This window comes from Melozone crissalis, unplaced genomic scaffold (genome assembly GCF_028551555.1).
Source record: "Melozone crissalis strain CALT ecotype California unplaced genomic scaffold, PUWL_Pcris_2 ptg000519l_1, whole genome shotgun sequence".
NCBI classification, from domain to species: Eukaryota; Metazoa; Chordata; class Aves; order Passeriformes; family Passerellidae; genus Melozone; species Melozone crissalis.
In genome coordinates, this window is record NW_026536220.1 from 1 (window position 1) to 21823 (window position 21823).

The window sequence follows — 21823 nt, forward strand, 5'->3', positions numbered from 1 at the left end:
GAGCCCGAGCGGCGCGGGTCAGGTGAGGGGGGGCGGGGCTTCAACGCTGGTCCCGCCCCCAAGCTCAGAGACCACGCCCCCTCCCCTTTAACCCGCCCCCTCCCCCCCAATTTTTTTCCCATTTTTGCCCCCCCAGGACCCCCGGCCGCCCCTCCCCCCCCCGCCCCCCGGGCCCCCGCCCCCCCCCGGGGCCCCCTCCCCCCCCCGGGCCCCCTCCCCCACCCTCGGGGGTCCCCCCGGCCCCGCCCCTGCCGGGCGTGGGGGGAGGGGCGGGCCCGGAGGGGGGGGGAGGGCCCGGGGGGGGCCCCGGGGGGGTCTCGGGGTTCGCGGCCGCCATCGCGGGGGCCAAGCTCAGGAAGGTGCCCAAGGTGAGTCATTACCTCATTAATTATTAATTATTAATTTATTAATTTATTAATTTACTATTAAATTTAATTATTTAAAATGTTTATTGAATAATAATTTTTAATAATAAATGAATTTAAATTATTTAACTTGCCTAATAAGGAGCGTCGTGGTGGGGAGGGGTCCCTCGAGGTGAGAGTGTGTGTGTGTGGGGGAATAATTAATTAAATAATCAATTCATTAATTTAATTAACTGGTTGAAGAAACATTTGCTATTCATATTTTTAAATGAAATCGTTTAAATTAATTAAATTATTAAATAAAAACTGGGGGTGGGTCCGTCAATGTAAGTGTGTGTGGGGGAAATGAATTAAATTATTGATGAAATTAATTGGTTAAAGAAACATATATTAAATCATAGATTTTTAAAAAATGAAATGAAATTAATTAAATACATTAAATGAACAGCATGGGGGGCGTCCCTCAAGGTGAGTGTGGAGGGGAGTAATTAACTAATTAATTAATTAATAATGTGGGGTTGGAATTAATTGGGGAGGTCCCTGAAGGTGAGCGTGGGAGGGGGAATTAATTAATTAACAGGGTGGGGGGGTAATAATTAATTAAGAGGGCGGGGGGTTGATGAATGAGGGTAATTAATTATTAATTAAGTAATTAAGAGGGTGGGGGGTTAATGAATGGGGGATTAATTAATTCATTAATTAACAGCGTGGGGGGCATTAATGGGGGGGAGGGCGGTCCCTCAAGGTGAGTGTGGGGCGGGGTAATTAATGAATGAAATAATTAATTAACTGCAGGTGATGGGGAATGAATGGAAGGGGGTCCCTCAAAGTGAGTGGGGGGAGTAATTAACTAATTAATTAATCAACCCCCCCCCCCTTTCCCCCCCTCCAGGACGAGCCCCCCAGCGGGGGCGTGGCCGGGGCTGGGGGCGGGGCCGCCCCCTCGGCCCCTCCCCCAAAATCGGGGGCGGGGCTGATGGAGGAGATGAGCGCCATGCTGGCCCGCAGGTGAGGGGGGGTCCCCCAAAATGCCCCAAAAATCCCCAAATCCCCAAAAAGCCCCAAAAATCCCCCCAAATCCCCACTCTGACCTCTCCCCTCCCTCCCCTTTAGGAGAAAAGCCGCGGAACCGCCCAGAAGGGACGATGACGTCACCTCCGTCAGTACCATCCTCCCCACCCCGTTCCTAATTTGGGGAGGGGTCTCTGCCCCTCCCCCACCCCCAATTTTGGATCTCCCCCCCCCGCAGGAGGAGGCGGAGCCCGGCGAGAGGAGGGCGGGGCCGGCGCCGGGTGAGCGCGCGGACTCCATCCCCCAGCATGCACCGCGGCGGGGGCGCGCGGCGGGGCACGGTGCGCGCGCGCGGGGCACCATGGAGTTGTAGTTCTTAAAGGGACCGCGGCGGATTTGTAATTGTTTTTGGGGAGGGGGTCGGGATTTTTGTTGGGGGGTGGGGGGGTTTTAAGGGTCCAGCCCCTCCCCCTCACCCCCTTTTTTTAACCCCTCAGAGCCCGTCCCGAGGCCGTGGCACAAATCCAGCTCCACCGTGCCCAGGTAAAGTTTGGGGGTTTTTTGGGGTTTGGGTTTTTTTTTGTGAGGGGTCCTCAAATTAATTAATTATTTTAATTATTTTCCACCCCCCCCCCCCCTCCCCCCAAAGGATGAAATCGGCCACTCCAGCCACCCCCGAGCCCCACAATGAGTTGGACCTGGAGCGCTTCAAACTGGTACCGGTTTGGGGGGATGGGGGCCAGGAATTTAGGGAGGGGTCTGGGGGGGGTTTCGGGTGCCCCAAATTTGGGGACGGGTCTGGGGGGGGTTTTGGAGTGCCCCAAATCTGGGGAGGGGTCCGGAATTTGGGGAGGGGTTTGGGGAGGATTTGGGGGTGCCCCAAATTTGGGGAGGGGTCTCTGACGCCCCCTCCCCACCCCCCCAGGAGCTGCTGGAGGAGTTCCGGAAGGAGCTGCACAAAATGAAGGAGGAGCTCATCCAAGGTGGGGGAGGGGACTTTTGGGGAGGGGTCTCTCGGTGGGGGGAGGGGTCACAACGATCCCTCCCCCACCCCCCCTCCCCTAATATTTATAATTTTTTTTTTTAAATTTTTTTTTGCCCCTCCCCCAGCGCTGCTGACGGAGCTGAGGAAGCCGAACCGGCCCTGACCCCGCCCCCCCACCAGGCCACGCCCACAATTGTGGGGAGGGTGGGGGAGGGGTCGGAACCCCCCCTCAGCCCCTCCCCCACCCCCTCCCCCCACCCCCAGGCCGTGCCTTACCCTCACTAATTAATTATTAATTGTTAATAATTAATTAATTAGTGCCACACTGTGCCCCACCCCCCCGTGCACATCACCGTGTGGGGAGGGGGGAAAGGGGAGCCCCTCCCCCCGCTCCTCCCCCCTCCCCCACCCCTGTTTTTGGGGTGTTTTTTTAAGTCACTTTTGGGTTTTTTCACTTTATTTGCACCAATAAACGGTTTTTTTACGGGGAAAATTTAAATTAAATGTAAATAGTTTTGCTTGGGGGCGGGGCTTGGATGGCCATGCCCCTCAGAGGAAACCACGCCCACTCCACAGAGCCATCAGCGCCCGCCCACCAATCACAGCGCTCCTCCTCAGCCGGCCCCGCCCCATCGCGTTGGCCACGCCCAAACTGGCCACGCCCATCCTCCGCATTAGCCCCGCCCCTTAAAGGCACCGAACAGAACACACAGAGCGGGTTTAATGCGGAGGGGTGTGGCCTGATCCAGCGGGGGCGTGGCCTCTCACAGCAGGGGCGTGGCCTGACCCGGCAGCGCCATTCACAGCTTTGCTGGGGGCGTGGCCTGAGCTTCCATGGGCGTGGCCTGAGCGTTCATGGGTGTGTCCAGCTCCACCCTGGGCGTGTCCAGCTTCACACTGGGCGTGGCCTGAGCCCCCATGGGCGTGGCTTGAGGTTCCCTGGGCATGTCCCTGGTTATGTCCCACCCCTTCCTGGGCGTGTCCCTGGGTGTGTCCAACCCCTCCCTGGTTATGCCCCACCCCTCCCTGGGCGTGTCCCTGGTTATGCCCCGCCCCTCCGTGGTGAAGCCCCGCCCCTCCCAGGCCATGCTCCGCCCCTCCCTGGGCGTGTCCCACCCCTCCCTGGGCACTTCCAGCTCCACCCAGGGCGTGTCCAGCCCCACCCAACTCAAGCCCCGCCCCTGCCCCGTCAAGCCCCGCCCCTCCCCGCCCCCTGATGGCCTCCAGGTCCCTGCGGAGCTCGTCCAGGTGCTCGCGGAGCTCGGCCAGGGCGCGGTCCAGGTGCTCCTCGCGCCGCCGGCCCTGCCCCGCCTGCCGCAGGTACTCGAGGTAGAGGCAGAGCCCGCCCACGCCGAACACGAGCGCCTCGCCCAGCAGCTCCGCCCCCAGCTCGGCCGCCGCCTCCTCGTTGAGCGGCTTCACCGCGGCGCCGCGGAACCCCAGCAGCCGCATCTTGGTGCGCATCTCCACCCAGTGGTAAACTGAGAGAGAAACGGGGAAACTGAGGCACGGGGAATGGGGAGGGAAACTGAGGCACAGCAGAGGGGGAGTGCTGGTAAATCCCCCCCAAATCAACCCCAGATCCCTCCAAAATCCAGCCCCAAATCCCCCCAAATCCAGCCCCAAATCCCCCCCAAACCAACCCCAGATCCCCCCCCCAAAATTAATCCCCAGATCGCCCCAAACTCAGCCATAAACCCCCCCCCCAAATCCAGCCTCAAATCCCCCCAAATTCACCCATAAATTTCCCCCAGATCGCCCCAAAATCCACCCCCAGCCCCCCCCCCCGGTGTCCCCAATGTCCCCTCAATGTCCCCCAGTGTCCCCAGGTGTCCCCAGACCCCCATGACCCCTCCAAGGAGGGGTCCCACCCCTCAAACCCGAACCATGGCGGGTCCCCCCATGTCTCCAAGTGTCCCCTCAGTGTCCCCAAGTGTCCCCCAGCCCCCAAAACCGAACCAGGGCAGGGTCCCCCCGTGTGCCTCGATGTCCCCAAATGTCCCAAAGTGTCCCAAACCCCCCGGGGGCATCCCAGGCCAAGCCCAGCCCCCAAAGCCGAACCAGGACAGGGCCCCCCCCCTGTCCCCAGGTGTGTCCCCCCCCGTGTCCCCAGGTGTCCCCAGGTGTGTCCCCCCCCAGCCCAGGTGTGTCCCCCTCGTGTCCCCAGGGGTGTCCCCCCCCGTGTCCCCAGGTGTGTCCCCCCCGTGTCCCCAGGTGTGTCCCCCCCCAGCCCAGGTGTCCCCAGGTGTGTCCCCCCCCCAGCCCAGGTGTCCCCAGGGGTGTCCCCCCCCGTGTCCCCAGGTGTGTCCCCCCCAGCCCAGGTGTCCCCAGGTGTGTCCCGCACTCACGCTGCGCGGGGGGCAGGCAGATGTAGGTGCGGAAGAAGGGCGACGCGCGCGCCCCCGCCTTGATGCGCGCGGCCAGGGGGCGGCTGAGCTGGCGCGCGCCCAGCGTCAGCAGCTTGGCCAGCGGGAACGCGCCCGCCACCATCGTGCCCCGGCCGGCCCGCGGGGGCGCGCACGGATGACGTCACGGAGAGCGGGGAGAGCCAGGACACGCCCACCCGCGTTACTTCCGTCCCTCCGTCCTTCCGTCCTTCCGTCCTTCCGTCCTCTTTGCCCTGGTTGGCGCCCCCTGGCGGACGGGCGGACCCCGCTCCAATGAGGACACGCCCCCTCTGTATTATGGGCACGCCCCCTCCTGTTGGGATACGCCCCCTTGTGTTTGGGGACACACCCCTTTAGTTTAGGGCCACGCCCCTTTGTTTTGGGACACGCCCCCCTTGTTTTGGGGGTGCTGGGGGACACTGGGGGACACTGGGACAGGTGTGGGGGACACTGGTGACACACCTGGGGGACACTGGGGGACACCTGGGGGACACTGGGGGACCCGTGGTGACACTGAGACCCCCCTGGGTGACACTGGGGGACACCTGGGACCCCCCTGGTGACACCAAGACCCCTCTGGTGACACTGGGTGACACCTGGGTGACGCTGAGATGCCCCCCGGTGACATTGAGACCCCCCTGGTGACACCGGGTGACATCGGGTCCCCCTTGGTGACACCGAGGCCCCTCCCAGGGGCGGTGCCCGCCCCCGCCGGTGCCACCCGGGGGTGACAGAGCCGCGCGCGGAGCCACCGCCGGTGACACGGGGACATCGAGGGGACACCGAGGGGACACCGGCCACACTCCGCGGCCGCCAGGTGCCACCAGAGGCCACTCAGGGCCACCATGGGCCAGCAGGTGGCGACCCCCGGCCCGCCGGGAGCAGAGGTGAGACCCCCGCGCTGTCCCCCGGTGTCCCCTGATGTCCCCTCATTGTCCCCTCCATGTCCCCTCATTGTCCCCTCCTGATGTCCCTCGGTGTCCCCTCATTGTCCCCACTATCCCCCACTGTCCCCCCCACTGTCCCTCGATGTCCCTGCGTTGTCCCCCCCCCGTCCCTCGATGTCCTTCATTGTCCCCATGATGTCCCCTCTGCTGTCCCCTCTGCTGTCCCCTCTGTCCCCATTGTCCCCTCTGTGTCCCCTCTGCTGTCCCCCGTAATGTCCCCCCTCTGTCCCCTCCGGTGTCCCCAGGAGCGCTCCGCCCCTGCTCATTGCTGTCCCCATTGCTGTCCCCACTGATGTCCCCATCTGTCCCCCCTGTCCCCATTGATGTCCCCTCTGCTGTCCCCCCTGTCCCCATTGATGTCCCCATTGATATCCCCCCTGCTGATTGCTGTCCCCATGTCCCCATTGATGTCCCCATTGTCCCCTCTGCTGTCGCCTCTGCTGTCCCCCATTGTCCCCTCACTGTCCCCCGTGTCCCCAGGAGCGCTCTGCCCCAGTGATTGCTGTCCCCCTGTCCCCATTGCTGTTCCCCCCATTGTCCCCCATTGTCCCCTCCGGTGTCCCCAGGAGCGCTCGGCCCAGGCCACCGTTGTCGCGTGGCGCCAGTACCGCCAGGCGTGCGAGCTGCACCTGCGCCTGGCCCCGCCCCCGGCAGGTGAGACCCCGCCCACACCCGCGCCACGCCCCGCCCACACCTTGGGACACTTTGGTGACACCTTGGGGACACCTTGGGGACACCTTGGTGACACCTTGGTGACACCTTGGTGACACTTTGGTGGCATTTTGGTGGCATCTGTGTCCCCTCAGGGCCCGTGTGCAACCGCAGCTTCGACCTGTACGCGTGCTGGGGCGACGCTGTCCCCAACAGCACGGCCACTGTCCCCTGCCCCTGGTACCTGCCCTGGTACCACCGAGGTACCCGGGAGGGGACAGCCAGGGGACACTGGGGTGGCACTGCGGTGACACTGCGGTGACAGCCGTGTGGCAGTGCAGGGCGGGCTGGTGGCACTGGGTGGCACTGGGTGGCACTGGGTGACACAGAGGTGGCACAGAGGTGACACAGAGGTGACAGCCGTGTCGCAGTGCAGGGCGGGCTGGTGGCACACAGGTGGCACAGAGGTGACAGTGACAGCGGTGTCGCAGTGCAGGGCGGGCTGGTGACACAGAGGTGGCACAGAGGTGACAGTGACAGCGGTGTCGCAGTGCAGGGCGGGCTGGTGGCACTGGGTGGCACTGGGTGACACAGAGGTGGCACAGAGGTGACAGTGACAGCGGTGTCGCAGTGCAGGGCGGGCTGGTGGCACTGGGTGGCACTGGGTGACACAGAGGTGGCACAGAGGTGACAGTGACAGCGGTGTCGCAGTGCAGGGCGGGCTGGTGGCACACAGGTGGCACAGAGGTGACAGTGACAGCGGTGTCGCAGTGCAGGGCGGGCTGGTCTCGCGGCGCTGCGGCCCCGACGGGCAGTGGGTGACCGATGGCAGCGGCCGCACCTGGCAGGACAACTCGCAGTGCGAGGACCTGGAGCAGGGGACACCGCTGGAGGTGGGGACAGCGAGGGGACAATGAGGGGGGACAGGAAGGGGACAGAGAGGGGACATTGGGGGGGACAGAGAGGGGACAGCGAGGGGACAGCGAGGGGACAATGAGGGGGGACAGGATGGTGATGTGGTGGGGATCGAGAGGGGACAGGGAGGGGACAATGAGGGGGGACAATGAGGGGACAATGAGGGGACAGCGAGGGGACATTGGGAGGGACAGGAAGGGGACAGAGAGGGGACATTGGGGGGACAGAGAGGGGACAGGGAGGGGACAATGAGGGGACAATGGGGGACAGGGTGGGGACAGTGAGGGGACAGGGTGGTGACAGAATGGGGATGTGGCGGGGACAAAGGGGGGACAGCGAGGGGACAATGAGGGACAATGAGGGGGGACAGGATGGTGATGTGGTGGGGATCGAGAGGGGACAGGGAGGGGACAATGAGGGGGGACAATGAGGGGACAGAGAGGGGACATTGGGAGGGACAGGAAGGGGACAGAGAGGGGACAGGGAGGGGACAGAGAGGGGACAGAGAGGGGACAGGGAGGGGATGTGGCGGGGATAAAGGGGGGACAGGGAGGGGACAGCGAGGGGACATCGAGGGGACAATGAGGGGACAGAGAGGGGACAGGGAGGGGACAGCGAGGGGATAATGGGGGGACAATGGGGGGGGACAGGGTGGGGATGTGGCGGGGATAAAGGGGGGACAGGGAGGGGACAATCAGGGGACAGGGAGGGCACAGCACGGGGGTTGTGGCGCCGCAGGTGGCAGCGGGGTCACAGCGCGGTGACACCGCGGGTGCCACCCCCGCGGGCGGTGCCGCGCGCCCGTGCCCGTGTCGCGCTCCGTGTCACCGGGCGTGTCACACGGCGCGTGTCACACGGAGCGCAGCGTGACACCGGGTGGCGCCGGTGCCACGCTGCGCCGGCACATTGTCACCCCCGTGTCACCCCCGGTGTCACCCCCGGTGCCACGCTGCGCCGGCACATTGTCACCCCCCGTGTCACCGCTGTGCCCCGTGTCCCGTGTCCCCGGTGCCATGCCGTGTCCCCTGCCGTGTCCTGTCTCCCTGTCCCGTGTCCTCTGTGCCACTTCATGTCCCCTGCCGTGTCCCCCTGTCCCCATGTCCCTTGTCCCCTGTCCCTGTGTCCCGTGCTGTTCCCATGCCATCTCCCCCTGTCCCTTTGTCCCCCTGTCCCGTGTCCCCCCACCGTGTCCCCGTGTCCCACGTCCCCTGTGCCATGGCATGTCCCTTGTCCCCGTGTCCTGCGTCCCCCTGTCCCCTGCCATGTCCCATTTCCTTTTGTCCCCTTGTCCCCATGTCCCCTGTCCCCCTGTCCCCCGTCCCCATGTCCTCCTGTCCCCTGCCCCGGTGTCCCCCTGTCCTCGTGTCCCTGTGTCCCCATGTCCTGTACTGTTCCCATGCCATGTCCCCCTGTCTGGTGTCCTGGTGTCCCCCTGTCCCCTGTCTGCTGTCCCCTGTCTCCCACTGTCCCCCATGTCCCCTGTCCCCCACTGTGTCCCCCGTCCCCTGTCCCCTCTCCTATGTCCCCCTGTCCCCTGTCTGGTGTCCCCATGTCCCCTGTCGTGTCCCCTGTGCCATGTTCCATGTCCCATGTCCTTTTGTCCCTGTGTCCCCCTGTCCCCCACCGTGTCCCCTGTCCTCTGTCCGGTGTCCCGGTGTCCCTGTGTCCCGGTGTCCCCTGTCCCCTGTCCGGTGTCCCGGTGTCCCTGTGTCCCGGTGTCCCCTGTCCCCTCTCCGGTGTCCCGGTGTCCCCATGTCCCCTGTCCCCTGCCCGGTGTCCCCATGTCCCCTGTCCGGTGTCCCGGTGTCCCCTGCCCGGTGTCCCCGTGTCCCCGTGTCCCGGTGTCCCGGTGTCCCCTCAGCGCCAGGTGTGGCTGCTGGAGCAGTTCCGCCTCCTCTACACCGTCGGCTACTCGCTGTCGCTGGTGGCGCTGCTGGTGGCGCTGCTGCTGCTGCTGCTGCTCAGGTGGGGACACACCTGGGGACACTGACACACTTGGGGGGTGGCCCCATGTCCCCATGTCACCCGTGGCAGTGTCCCCCTGTCCCCAATGTCCCCATGTCCCCAGAGATGTCCCCAGTGTCCCCAAAGCCCCCAATGTCCCCAATGCCCCCAATGTCCCCAGAGATGTCCCCAATGTCCCCAATGTCCCCAATGCCCTCAGTGTCCCCAATCCCCCCAATGTCCCCAATGCCCCCAATGTCCCCAATGTCCCCAGAGATGTCCCCAACGTCCCCAATGTCCCCAATGTCCCCAATCCCCCCAATGTCCCCAATGCCCCCAATGCCCCCAATGTCCCCAATGTCCCCAATCCCCCCAATGTCCCCAATCCCCCCAATGTCCCCAATGCCCCCAATGCCCCCAATGTCTCCAGTGTCCCCAATGTCCCCAGTGTCCCCAGTGTCCCCTGTGTCCCCAGGCGCCTGCGCTGCACGCGGAACCTGATCCACGCCAACCTCTTTGTGTCCTTCGCTCTCCGCGCCGCCGCCATCCTGACCCGGGACGCGCTGCTGCCACACCCGGGCCACCAGCGGGGACAGCAGCAGGGACAGCACCCGGGCCACCCCCTGCAGCTGCTGGGACAGCAGGTGGGACACTGGGGACACCTGGGGACAGCGTGGGGACATGGTGGGGACACCTGGGGACAGAGGGACAGCACCCGGGCCACCCCCTGCAGCTGCTGGGACAGCAGGTGGGACACTGGGGACACCTGGGGACAGCGTGGGGACACCTGGGGACAGCGTGGGGACAGCCAGGGGACAGCCGGGGACAGCATGGGGACAGCCAGGGGACATGGTGGGGACACCTGGGGACAGCAATGGGAAACCTGGGCACAGCCAAGGGACACCAGCAGGGACACCGTGGGAGGGAGGGGACAGTCACAGGACAAGGGGACAGCCCTGGGGACACTAAAAGGAGGGAGAGGACACCCGTGGGGGGTGGCTGTCCCCTCCTGCCGGTGTCGGTGTCAGGGAGGGGACAGCAATGGCCACAGAGGGGACAGAAGGGGGCACAGCGGAGTTGGGAGGGGACAGAGGGGACAGAGGTGGCAGGGAGGGGACACAGAGGTGTCCAGGAGGGGACAGAGGTGGCCGGGGGGGGACATTGGTGGCACCGGTGTCCCGCAGGCGGGCCCCGCGTGCCGCGTGGCGCAGAGCCTGGCGCAGTACTGCGTGGGAGCCAACTACGCCTGGGCCACGGCCGAGGGGCTGCACCTGCTGCGGCTGCTGCTGGCCACGCCCGCCCGGAGCCGCCTGCCCGCCTTCCTGCTGCTCGGCTGGGGTGAGGGACACACCTGTCACCTGTCCGTGTCACCTGTGTCACTGTCACCTCTGTGTGTCACTGCGTTACCGAGTTATCGTGTTACCTGTGTCACCTGTGTCACCTGTGTGTCGCTGTGTCACTGTGTTACCGAGTTATCGTGTTACCTGTGTCACCTGTGTGAGGCCACGCCCGCCCGGAGCCGCCTGCCTGCCTTCCTCATCCTCGGATGGGGTGAGACACCTGTCACCTGTGTCACTGTCACCTGTGTGTCACCTGTATGTCACCTGTCACCTGTGTGTGTCACCGTTACCGCGTTATCGTGTTACCTGTGTCACCTGTGCATCACCTGTGTGTTCTGTGTCACCTGTGTCACCTGCTGAACCTTTGTGTCCCCCCGCCCCTCCCCAGGTGTGTCCCCGCCCCTCACCAGGTGTGCCCCCCCCAGGTGTGTCCCCGCCCCTCCCCAGGTGTGTCCCCGCCCCTCCCCAGGTGTGTCCCCGCCCCCCTCACCAGGTGTGCCCCCCCCCAGGTGTCCCCGTGCTCTTCGTGGTGCCCTGGGTCATCCTGCGTTACCTGTACGAGAACGAGGGGTGAGTTCCATCCCCGCCCTCACCTGTCCCATCCCCCCCCCACCTGTCCCTCAGGTGAGCGGGGGGCGTGGCTGAGCGAGGCCCCGCCCCCCGCGCAGGTGCTGGGAGCGCAATGAGAAGGCGCCCGTGTGGTGGCTGATCCGCTGCCCCATCCTGGCGGCCGTGGCGGTGCGTGACGTCTACCAGGTGTGCCGCACCTGTGCACACCTGTGCCGCACCTGCGTCGGTGCCGGGGTCACACCCGTGTGTGTCGCACCTGCGCCAGGTGAACTTCGTGGTGTTCGTGAGGATCGTGCGCATCCTGGTGGCCAAGGTGCGCGCGCAGCAGGTGGCGCGCGGGGACACGCGGCTCAGGTGGGGACGCACCTGCACAGGTGGGGACACGGGGGGGGGTGGGACACACACCTGCACAGGTGGGGACACGGGGGGGGGCGGGACACACACCTGCACAGGTGGGGACATCGGGGGGGGGTGGGGACATTGGGGGGGACACCTGCACAGGTGGGGATTTTGGGGGGGACACACCTGGACAGGTGAGGACATCATGGGGGACACGGGGCTCAGGTGGGGACACATGCACAGGTGTGGACATTGGAGGGGACACCTGGACAGGTGAGGACATTGTGGGACACCTGGCGAGAGCGGGAACACCTGGTCCCCAAATCTCCTTGGGCGTGTCCCCAGGTGTGTCCCTGTGCCCGGGGCTGTCCCCAGGTGTCTCACCTGTCCCACCTGTCCCACCTGTCCCACCTGTGCCAGGTTGGCGCGCTCCACGCTGACGCTGATCCCCCTCCTGGGGGTGCACGAGGTGATTTTCGCCCTGGCCGGGGAGGGCGAGGGGGGCGGCGGCCTCAGGCTGGCCCGGCTGTGCTTGCACCTGCTGCTCACCTCGGCTCAGGTGAGGGACACACCTGGACACACCTGAGGGGTTAATTGGGGGGTTAATGAGGTGTTAATGGGGTTAATGGGATTAATTGGGGTTAATTGGGGAGCCTCAGGCTGGCCCGGCTGTGCTTGCACCTGCTGCTCACCTCGGCTCAGGTGAGGGACACACCTGGACACACCTGAGGGGTTAATTGGGGGGTTAATGAGGTGTTAATGGGGTTAATGGGATTAATTGGGGTTAATTGGGGAGCCTCAGGCTGGCCCGGCTGTGCCTGCACCTGCTGCTCACCTCGGCTCAGGTGAGGGACACACCTGGACACACCTGAGGGGTTAATTGGGGGGTTAATGAGGTGTTAATGGGGTTAATGGGATTAATTGGGGTTAATTGGGGAGCCTCAGGCTGGCCCGGCTGTGCCTGCACCTGCTGCTCACCTGGCTCAGGTGAGGGACACACCTGGACACACCTGAGGGGTTAATTGGGGGGTTAATGGGGTTAATTGGGGTTAATTTGGTGTTATATTGGTTAATTGGGGAGCCTCAGGCTGGCCCGGCTGTGCCTGCACCTGCTGCTCACCTCGGCTCAGGTGAGGGACACACCTGGGACACACCTGCATGGTTAATTTGGGGTTAATTTGCGTTAATTTGCCTTAATTTGGGTCAGTTTGGGTTGATTTCGGTGAATTTGGATTAATTGGTGTTAATATGGGTTAATTTGGGTTAATTTGGGTTAATTTGGTTTAATTTGGATTAATTAGGACTTACTCAGATTATTTAAGGTTAATTGGGGTTAATTGGAAGCGCCAGACCCCCCCAAAGTGTCCCCATGTCCCCCCTCCCCAAGCAGGGCCTGGTGGTCAGCGTCCTCTACTGCTTCACCAACAAGGAGGTGCGTCATGTCGCGACATGGGCGGGGTCCATCGCGACAGGCCGGGCCTATAGCGGCATGGGCGTGGTCTATCGTGGCATGGGCGGTGTCTGTCGCGATGGGCGGGGCCTATCGCGGCGGGCGGGGCCCCATATCGCGACCTGCCGCCCCGCAGGTGCAGGCCGAGGTGCGGCGGGGGTGGCAGCGGTGCCGGATGGGGGTCCCCGGCCCCCCCAGGGCCCCCCCGAGGGCTCAATCGCGACGGGGGCAGCACCCGGCGGCCGAGAGCGGCTGCTGAGGGGGTGGGGACACCTGGGGGCACCTGGGGGCACCTGGGGGGGCAATTGTGGATCCTGGGGGGGCAACTGTGGGTGCTGGGGGGCAATTATGGGTCTGGGGGTCCTGAGGGGGCACCTGTGGGTGCTGGGGGGAAAGAGCCCTAAGAGTTTTGGGTGCTGGGTGTGAATTTGGGGCGAAATCCGGGGATTTTGGGTGTTTGGGGAGGGGGGGTGACACCTTGGGGGGAGGGGTCTCCGGGGTTTGTACCCCAAAATAAACCAACCACGTGACACCCGGTGGTGCCGCCCAGTCATTTTTTGGGGGGGTGGGGGGCGAGAACTACAACTCCCAACACGCCCCGCGCGGCGAAGAGAACTACAGCTCCCGTGATGCCCCGCGCGGCCGCTCGGAACATGGCGGATGCGAACTACGTTTCCCGTGATGCCCCGCGCACCCGCAGGCGCGCAGCGCGGCGGGCCCCGGGCGCATGCGCGGCGCGGCACCCCGGAAGCGGCCGGAGAGGCGGAGCGGCCGCGCCCGGCACGGCCCGGTGAGCGGGGGAGGGGCGGCGGTACCGGGTGGGGCCTGGTCGGAACGGGACGGGTCGCGGGATGCCCCGGGGAGCGGCCCGGGCCTGCGGACGGGTGGCTGGGAGCGCGCACGGTGCCTAAGGGAGGGCACGGCGGGGGGATCCCGGTGCGACACCGAGCACCGGCGCCGCTCGCCCGGCGGGCGGGTGTGTCCGGTGGTGCCCCCAGGCCCCGTTACCGCGTCCTGCCCGCCGGGCACCGGCGCCGGTTCCCCCTCTCCACCCCCGGTTCTCCCCCCCCACCCCCCCACGGGGCCCACACGGGACCGGGGGCCCGCCTGGCCACGCCCCCTCCTGGAGGCCACGCCCCCTCCGCCTCGCGCGCGCCGCCGTCCATATATGGGCACGGCCCGAACGCCGCGCGCTGATTGGCCGGGGAGGGGGAGTGGGGCGGGGCGTTAAACCGGCGGGGCGGGGCGTGGCCTCCGCGGGAGGGGCGAGACGTGAGGAGGGGCGGGGCTTGCGGCGCGGGGGGGGGCGGGGCTTGCGGCGCGGGAAAGGGGTGGGGGGGGCGGCCCCGCGTTGTCCCTGAGGGTCCTCCCGGTGTCCCCAGGCGCCCTCCTGGTGTCCCCAAAGGTCCCTCTGGTGTCCCCAAGGCTCCCCTCAATGTCCCCGAGGGTCCCCTCCGTGTCCCCAGGGGTCCTTCCAGTGTTCCCAAATGCCCTCTTGGTGTCCCCAAAGGTCCCCTCGGTGTCCCCAAGTGTCCCCAAGGCTCTTCCTGGTATCCCCAAGCACCTCCACAATGTCCCCAGGGTCCCCCCTGGTCACCCGCCATCTCTCCACAGGCCCGGGTGTCCCCAAAGGTCCCCCCAATGTCCCCAAATGTTCCCCAATATCCCCAAAGGCTCCCCCAAGTGTCCCCTAAGGCTCCTCCCAGTGTCCCCAAACACCCTCTCCAATGTCCCCAAATGCCCCCCAATGTCCCTGAGGGTCCCCTCACTGTCCCCAAATGCCCCCCCAGTGTCCCCAAATGCCCCCTCAGTGTCCGCAAAGGTACCCCCAATGTCCCCAAACGCCCCCCCAAAGTCCACAAACACTCCCCCAGTGTCCCCAAGTGTCGCCCTGGTCACCCACCATCTCTCCGCAGGCCCGGGTGTCCCCAAGGCTCCCCACAATGTCCCCAGATGCCCCCCAATGTCCCCAAACACCCCCCAGTGTCCCCGAGGATCACCCCAATGTCCCCAAACGCCCTCCCAATGTCCCCAAACACCCCCCCAATGTCCCCAAGTGTCCCCCCCAGTCACCCCCGGTCTCTCGGCAGGCCCGGGCGGCCCCGGCGGCCCCGGCGGCGGTGCTGGCCCCGGCAGCGGCGCGGATGGAGCCCCCCAACGCCTTCCCGCAGCTGCAGCTCTGGTGCCCGCGGCCCTTCGGCACCTTCTCGCAGAACAAGCCATGCCCGTCCCCCGCCGCCGCCATCGCCGGTTCCACCCCCGGCGCCCCCCGGTGCCCCCCGGGCTGCCGCCCCTCCGAGAACACCCCCCCGGAGCCCCCCGAGCCCGGCCCCGCTGGCGCCGCCGCCGGCGCCGCCGCCGAGGACGGGCGGGTGCTGCTGGACACGTGGTACGTCATCAAACCGGGCAACACCAAGGAGAAGGTGGCGTTCTTCGTGGCGCACCAGTGCGGCGGTGGCACCGCCGCCGGCCCCGCCGGCACCGCGGGCCGCGCCAGCACCATGAAGGTCAAGGGCAACTGGGGCAGCGACAGCTCCAAGGCCAAGCGGCGCCGGCGCTGCCGCCACGAGCCCAAAGGCGCCACGGGCCCGCCCTGGGCGGCCGGGGACGCGCCCGAGGGTGACGACGGCGGCGGCGCCGCGGGGGACGGCGCGGACCTGCTGTCGGTGGCGGAGATGGTGGCGCTGGTGGAGCGGCGCGCGGCGCTGGCCCTGCAGAGCCTGCCCCGCGCCGCCTGCGACGCGCCGGCCCCGCTGGTGCTGCTGGAGGCGCCGGGCGGCCCCGAGTGCCGGCGCGTGGCGGCCGCCGTGGCGCAGTTCGAGTCCCAGAAATCCCAGAGCCAGCACCGCCGGGAGCGCGGCGGCGCCGTCAGGCCCAACGGCGTGTGCCGGGGCGGCGCCGGAGGCGGCGGCGCCGGGACGGACGGGGGCGGCAATGCCGGTGCCGCGGGCGGCGCGGCAGGGCCGGGCGAGGTGAGGATCGCCTTCCGCATCTCGAGCGGGGCGCGAGGCCGCGGCGGCCGCCAGCGCGGAGCGGCAGAAGGACCAGATCACCTGCGACCTGTACCGGCTGGTGAGCCCGGCGCGGCTGCTGCTGGCCGCCAAGGGGGACAAGGACGGCGCCGACGAGGCGGCCGCGGCGGCGGAACAGAGCGGCGGCAGTGGCGGCGGCGTCACCGAGGGTCCGGCGGCGCCGCGGGACTGCGCGTCCGGCTTCCACGTGGACGTGGTGGTGACGGGCGTGGTGGACCAGTGCGTGTTCTTCGGCAAGGACAGCGCCAAGCAGGTGACCGAGGAGACCGTCAGGCTGCCCGAGGAGCCGCCGCCGCCGGGACAGCTCTTCCTGCTGCCCGAGGAGCCGGCGACGGCCGCGGCGACGACGGCGGCGGCGTCGCCGGGCAAGGACGGCGGCGGCGACCCGGCGCTGTGCCGGCTGTACCGGCACGTGTCCCACGACTTCCTGGAGATCCGCTTCAAGATCCAGCGCCTGCTGGAGCCGCGGCAGTACATGCTGCTGCTGCCCGAGCACGTGATGGTGAAGATCTTCAGCTACCTGCCCACGCAGGCGCTGGCCGCCCTCAAGTGCTCGTGCCACTACTTCAAGTCCATCATCGAGACGTTCGGCGTGCGGGCGGCCGACTCGCGCTGGAACCGGGACCCGCTCTACCGCGACGACCCGTGCAAGCAGTGCAAGAAGCGCTACGAGCGCGGGGACGTGTCGCTGTGCCGCTGGCACCCCAAGCCCTACCACCACGACCTGCCCTACGGCCGCTCATACTGGATGTGCTGCCGCCGCACCGACCGCGAGGCGCCGGGCTGCCGCACCGGCCTGCACGACAACAACTGGGTGCACCCGGCCGGGGGCGGCGCCCGCAGGGACGAGGGCAGGTGAGGGTGGGACGGACGGACGGACGGACGCGGCGGACGGACGCACGGACGGCTCGCGGGGCGACGGAAGCGCTGCCGCGGACGCGGACGGGAAAAAAACGGAGAGGAACGGAAAGGGTCGAGCGTGGAAGTGTGGGATTGGGGTGGTGGTGGCGTCAAGGAGGGTGACAGCGGCCTCCGGGGTGGCGTCCCCATGGAGGATAATGGGGTCAACCCAATGGCGATGTCACCAGGGAGGTGACAATGCCCTGCAGGGTGGGGTTTCCATGGAGGACAATGGGTTCAGCCAGTGGTGGTGTCACCAGATGGCGTGGTGGCACCAAGGAGGGTGACAGTGTCCTCCAGGGTGGTGTCCCCATGGGATTAACCCAGTGGTGATGTCCCCAGCTGGGCTGGTGGCACTGGGGAGGGTGACAATGTCCCTCAGAGGGTGACAATCCCCTCCAGGCTGGGGTCCCCACAGGGGTTTAGTGGGATTAACCCAATGGCGATGTCACCAGGGAGGTGACGATTCCCGTTCAAGGTCATGTTCCCATAGAGGACAATAGGGACAACCCAATGGAAATGTCCGCAGCTGGGCTGGTGTCACTACAGAGGGTGACAATGCCCTCCAGAGCGGTGTCCCCATGGAGGACAATGGGATCAACCCAATGGTGATGTCACCAGAGAGGTGACAATCCCCTCAAGGTTCATGTCCCCACGGAGGACAATGGGGACAACCAGAGGCAATGTCCCTCAGAAGGTGACAATGCCCTCCAGGCTGGTGTCCCCTTGGAGGACAGTGGGATCAACCCAAGGGCACTGTCCCCAGCTGGGCTGGTGGCACTACAGAGGGTGACACTGTCCCTCAGAGGGTGACAATTCCCTCCGGGGTGGTGTCCCCATGGAGGACAATGGGGACAGCCTGTGATGATGTCCCCCAGCCCAATGGCAATGTCCCCAGCTGGGCTGGTGGCACCAAGGACAGTGACAATGTCCTCCAGGTTGGTGTCCGCACACAGGGTAATGGGGACAGCCCATGGCAATGTCCCTCTGTCCCTCCCCATGTCCCTCTGTCCCTCCCCGTGTCCCTCTGTCCCTCCCTTGTCCCTCTGTCCCTCCCCGTGTCCGTCTGTTCCCCCCTGTGTCCCTTCCATGTCCCTCTGTCCCTCCCGTGTCCCTTCCATGTCCCTCTGTCCCCCTCCATGTCCGTCTGTCCCCCCATGTCCCTCTGTCCCCCTCCCATGTCCCTCTGTCCCTCCCGTGTTTCCCCACGTCTCCCCGTGTCCCCTCCCGTGTCCGTCTGTCCGTCCCTTTCCGCCCCACACGGGCGCGGCCTCCCCAATCCCCGCCCCCCTCCCCTCCAATCCCCGCCCCCTTCCTCTCCAATCCCCGCCCCCCTCCCCTCCAATCCCCGCCCCCCTCCCAATCCGCGCTCTCTTCGTCGCCCCGCGCCGCCCCTCCCCCTTTAATCCCCGCCCCTCCTCCCCCATTGGCCCCTTGAGGCCCCGCCCCCCTCCTCGCTCCGAGGCCCCGCCCCCGCCATGCGCCATCTCCCGGCCGGGCCGCGCCGCCCTCGGGCCGCTGGTTCGAGTCCCGGCCCGGCCCCGGTGGCGCCGCCGGTACCGGAACCGGGCCCGGGCTGGGTCTGGGGGCTCCTCCCGCGGGGGGAAGGGTTACCGGGGATAACGGGGGGGATATCGGGGGGGGTTACCGGGGGTTAATGGGGGGGTTACGGGGGAGCAACGGGGAGGTTAATGGGGGAGATAACCGGGGGGGATTAACGGGGAGGGAAACGGGGGCTTAATGAGGGGAGGTAACGGAGGGACAACGGGGGGGTTAATGGGGGAGTTAAGGGGGGGTTACTGGGGATAATGGGGGGAAAACGGGGGGGTTAATGAGGGGGATAACGGGGGGGTTAAGGGGGGTTAATGAGGGGAGATAACGGGGGGTTAATGGAGGGGATAATGGGGTTAACAGGGTGGTTAACGGGGAGGGTAACGAGGGGGTTAATGGGGCAATCGGGGGATAACGGGGGGGGTTAATGGGGGGGATAACGGGGGGGATAATGGGGGTCAATGAGGAGGATAACGGGGGAGCAACGGGAGGATAATGGGGGGGGATAACGAAGGGGTTAATAGGGGGGATAACGGGGGGGATAACGGGGGTTAATGAGGGGGTTAACGGGGGGTAATGGGGATAACAACGGGGATAACGGGGGGATTAATGGGGGGGATAAGGGGGGTTTACCGGGGATAACGCGGGGGTTAATAGGGGAGATCATGGGGGGGTTACCGGGGGGTACCGGGGGGGTTAATGGGGGGGATAACAGGGAGATAAGGGGGGGGGGGCCTGGAGGGATTAACGGGGAGATAACGGGACGAGCAATTGGGGGTAAGGGGGGGATACCTGGGGGAGGTAACGGGGGGGGTTAACAGGACACCCCCCAACCCATTCGGGACCCCCAAAACCACTCCAGGACCCCCAAAAACCATTCCAGGACCCCCCCAAAACCCCCCCAAACCCGAGGAGACCCCCAAAATCCCTTCCGGACCCCCCCAAATCCACTTTGGGACCCCCAAAAACCACTCCAACATCCCCAGATCCTGCCTGGGACCCCCCCCCCCAGGACCCTCTGAGACCCCCAAAAATGCTCCAGGACCCCCCAAAACCATTCTGGGACCACCCAAAATCCCCCCAGGACCCCCCTCAAAAGCCTCCCGGGACCCCTCAGGCCCCCCCAAAATCCCACCAGGACCCCCCAAAACTGCTCTGGGACCCCCCCCATAACCCCTCCGGGATCCCCCAAAACCCACCAGGGACCCCCCAAAATCCCCCCAGTATCCCCAGACCCCCTTTGGGACCCCCCAGAACGCCTCTGGGACCCCCCCAAATCCCCCAGGACCCCCCAAAGCCCCTCTGGGACCCCTCGGAGCGCCTCTTCCGGACCCTCCTGCCCCAGCTGGACCCCCCAAAACCCACCCGGAACCACCCAAATCTCCCCAGCACCCCCCAAAATCCCCCCAGGACCCCCCAAAACCCGTCTGGAACCCTCTAAATCCACTCTGGGACCCCCCAAAACTGCTTTGGGACCCCCAAAATCCGCCCAGACCCCCCCAGACTCCCTAACCCCCCCCCTCCAGGACCCCCCAAAACCCGTCTGGAACCCTCTAAATCCACTCCGGGACCCCCCAAAACTGCTTTGGGACACCCCCATAACCCCTCTGGGACCACCCAAAACCCCTTTGGCACCCCCTAAAATCCCCCCAGGACCCCCCAAACTCCCCAAAATCCCCTCTACGAACCCCCAAAACCCCTTTAGGACCCCCCAAAATGCCCCCCAAGACCCCCAGGACCCCTTTGCGACCCCACAAATTCAGCCAGGACACCCCAAAATCCCCCGGGGCCCCCAGACCCCCCCTCGGACCGCACCCTCCGGACCATTCTGGCCCAGCTGGCCCCCCCCCCAGACCCCTTTGGGACCCTCCCAAATCCCCCAGACCCCTTTGGGATCCCCCAAATTCCCCCCAGGACCCCCATAACCCCTCCAGGACCCCCCAAAATGCCCCCAGGACCCCCCAGACCCCTTTGGGACCCCCAAAAATCTCTCTGGGACCCTCTGAAACCACTCTGGGACCCCCCAAAACTGCTTTGGGACCCCCCCATAACCCCTCTGGGACCACCCAAAACACCTCCGGGACCCCCCAAAATGCCCCAGGACCCCCCAGACCCCTGTAAGACCCTTCAAACTCCCCATCCACCCCCTCCACGACTCCCCAAAACCCCTCTGGAACCCTCAAAAACCACTCTGGGACCCCCCAAAACTGCTTTGGGACCTCTCCACGACCACCCAAAACCGCCCCTGAACCCCCAAAATCCCCCCAGACCCCTTTCAGACCCTCCCAAATCGCCCCGGGACCCGCCAAACTGCTCTGGGACCCCCCAGAATTCCCCAGGCTGTAGCCCCTTTAGCAACAGTCGTGCTTTACAGCCGTTTTTACGACAGTCGCGCTTTACGGCCCCTTTTACGACAGTCGCCATTTACGGCCCCTTTTACGACAGTCGTCATTTACGGCAGTATTTGCGACAGTCGCGCTTTACGGGCCCCTTTTACGACAGTCGCCATTTACGGCCCCTTTTACGACAGTCGCCATTTACGGCAGTATTTGCGACAATCGCGCTTTACGGCCCTTTTACGACAGTCGCCATTTACGGCAGTATTTGCGACAATCGCGCTTTACGGCCCCTTTTACGACAGTCGCGCTTTACGGCCCCTTTTACGACAGTCGTCATTTACGGCAGTATTTGCGACAGTCGCGCTTTACGGCCCCTTTTACGACAGTCGCGCTTTACGGCCCCTTTTACGACAGTCGTCATTTACGGCAGTATTTGCGACAGTCGCGCTTTACGGCCCCTTTTACGACAGTCGCGCTTTACGGCCCCTCTTACGACAGTCGTCATTTACGGCAGTATTTGCGACAGTCGCGCTTTACGGCCCCTTTTACGACAGTCGCGCTTTACGGCAGTATTTGCGACAGTCGCGCTTTACGGCCCCTTTTACGACAGTCGCGCTTTACGGCCCCTTTTACGACAGTCGTCATTTACGGCAGTATTTGCGACAGTCGCGCTTTACGGCCCCTTTTACGACAGTCGCGCTTTACGGCAGTATTTGCGACAGTCGCGCTTTACGGCAGTATTTGCGACAGTCGCGCTTTACGGCCCCCTTTTACGACAGTCGCGCTTTACGGCCCCTTTTACGACAGTCGTCATTTACGGCAGTATTTGCGACAGTCGCGCTTTACGGCCCCCTTTTACGACAGTCGCGCTTTACGGCCCCTTTTACGACAGTCGCGCTTTACGGCAGTATTTGCGACAGTCGCGCTTTACGGCCCCTCTTTACGACAGTCGTCATTTACGGCAGTATTTGCGACAGTCGCGCTTTACGGCCCCTTTTACGACAGTCGCGCTTTACGGCAGTATTTGCGACAGTCGCGCTTTACGGCCCCTTTTACGACAGTCGCGCTTTACGGCCCCTTTTACGACAGTCGTCATT

The 21823-nt window shown here is 65.2% G+C and overlaps 4 protein-coding genes across 4 annotated transcripts; 3 read left to right on the plus strand and 1 right to left on the minus strand.

Annotated features, from left to right (window-relative positions):
* Positions 1-267: 267 nt before the first annotated feature.
* On the plus strand, positions 268-2549 carry LOC128950226 (vasodilator-stimulated phosphoprotein-like; the record flags this gene model as incomplete). The annotated part of the gene is made up of 8 exons (XM_054295109.1): positions 268-368; positions 1258-1373; positions 1479-1524; positions 1615-1657; positions 1874-1919; positions 2026-2092; positions 2302-2359; positions 2487-2549. Coding segments are annotated over 8 exons (515 nt in total), but the record flags the coding sequence as incomplete, so codon positions are not given.
* Positions 2550-2994: 445 nt separating this feature from the next.
* Positions 2995-4854, minus strand: OPA3 (outer mitochondrial membrane lipid metabolism regulator OPA3). Its single transcript, XM_054295111.1, has 3 exons — positions 4710-4854; positions 3492-3842; positions 2995-3206 (listed from the first exon to the last, which is right to left on the minus strand). Exons 1-3 carry the CDS (start codon positions 4849-4851, stop codon positions 3082-3084), a joined length of 618 nt encoding a protein of 205 aa, XP_054151086.1. The 5' UTR covers positions 4852-4854; the 3' UTR covers positions 2995-3081.
* A 739-nt stretch (positions 4855-5593) lies between these two features.
* On the plus strand, positions 5594-13163 carry GIPR (gastric inhibitory polypeptide receptor). The gene is given in 14 exon segments (XM_054295112.1): positions 5594-5635; positions 6262-6349; positions 6502-6609; positions 6612-6642; positions 7101-7239; positions 9123-9226; positions 9681-9849; positions 10390-10543; positions 11055-11115; positions 11214-11283; positions 11381-11469; positions 11875-12013; positions 12845-12886; positions 13041-13163. Coding segments are annotated over 14 exon segments (1359 nt in total).
* A 1882-nt stretch (positions 13164-15045) lies between these two features.
* On the plus strand, positions 15046-16795 carry FBXO46 (F-box protein 46). The gene is made up of 2 exons (XM_054295114.1): positions 15046-15844; positions 15903-16795. Exons 1-2 carry the CDS (start codon positions 15049-15051, stop codon positions 16793-16795), a joined length of 1689 nt encoding a protein of 562 aa, XP_054151089.1. The 5' UTR covers positions 15046-15048.
* The last annotated feature ends 5028 nt before the right edge of the window (positions 16796-21823 follow it).

Coding starts and splice junctions, on each gene's coding strand:
- OPA3 (XM_054295111.1), bottom strand. CDS start 4,851: ATGGTGGCGGGCGCGTTCCCGCTGGCCAAGCTGCTGACGCTGGGCGCG. Junction 3,843..4,709: donor CTGCCTGCCCCCCGCGCAGC/GTGAGTGCGGGA, acceptor TTTCTCTCTCAG/TTTACCACTGGGTGGAGATG. Junction 3,207..3,491: donor CGCCCTGGGTGGAGCTGGAA/GTGCCCAGGGAG, acceptor ATGAACGCTCAG/GCCACGCCCATGGAAGCTCA.
- FBXO46 (XM_054295114.1), top strand. CDS start 15,049: ATGGAGCCCCCCAACGCCTTCCCGCAGCTGCAGCTCTGGTGCCCGCGG. Junction 15,845..15,902: donor GGACGGGGGCGGCAATGCCG/GTGCCGCGGGCG, acceptor CCGCATCTCGAG/CGGGGCGCGAGGCCGCGGCG.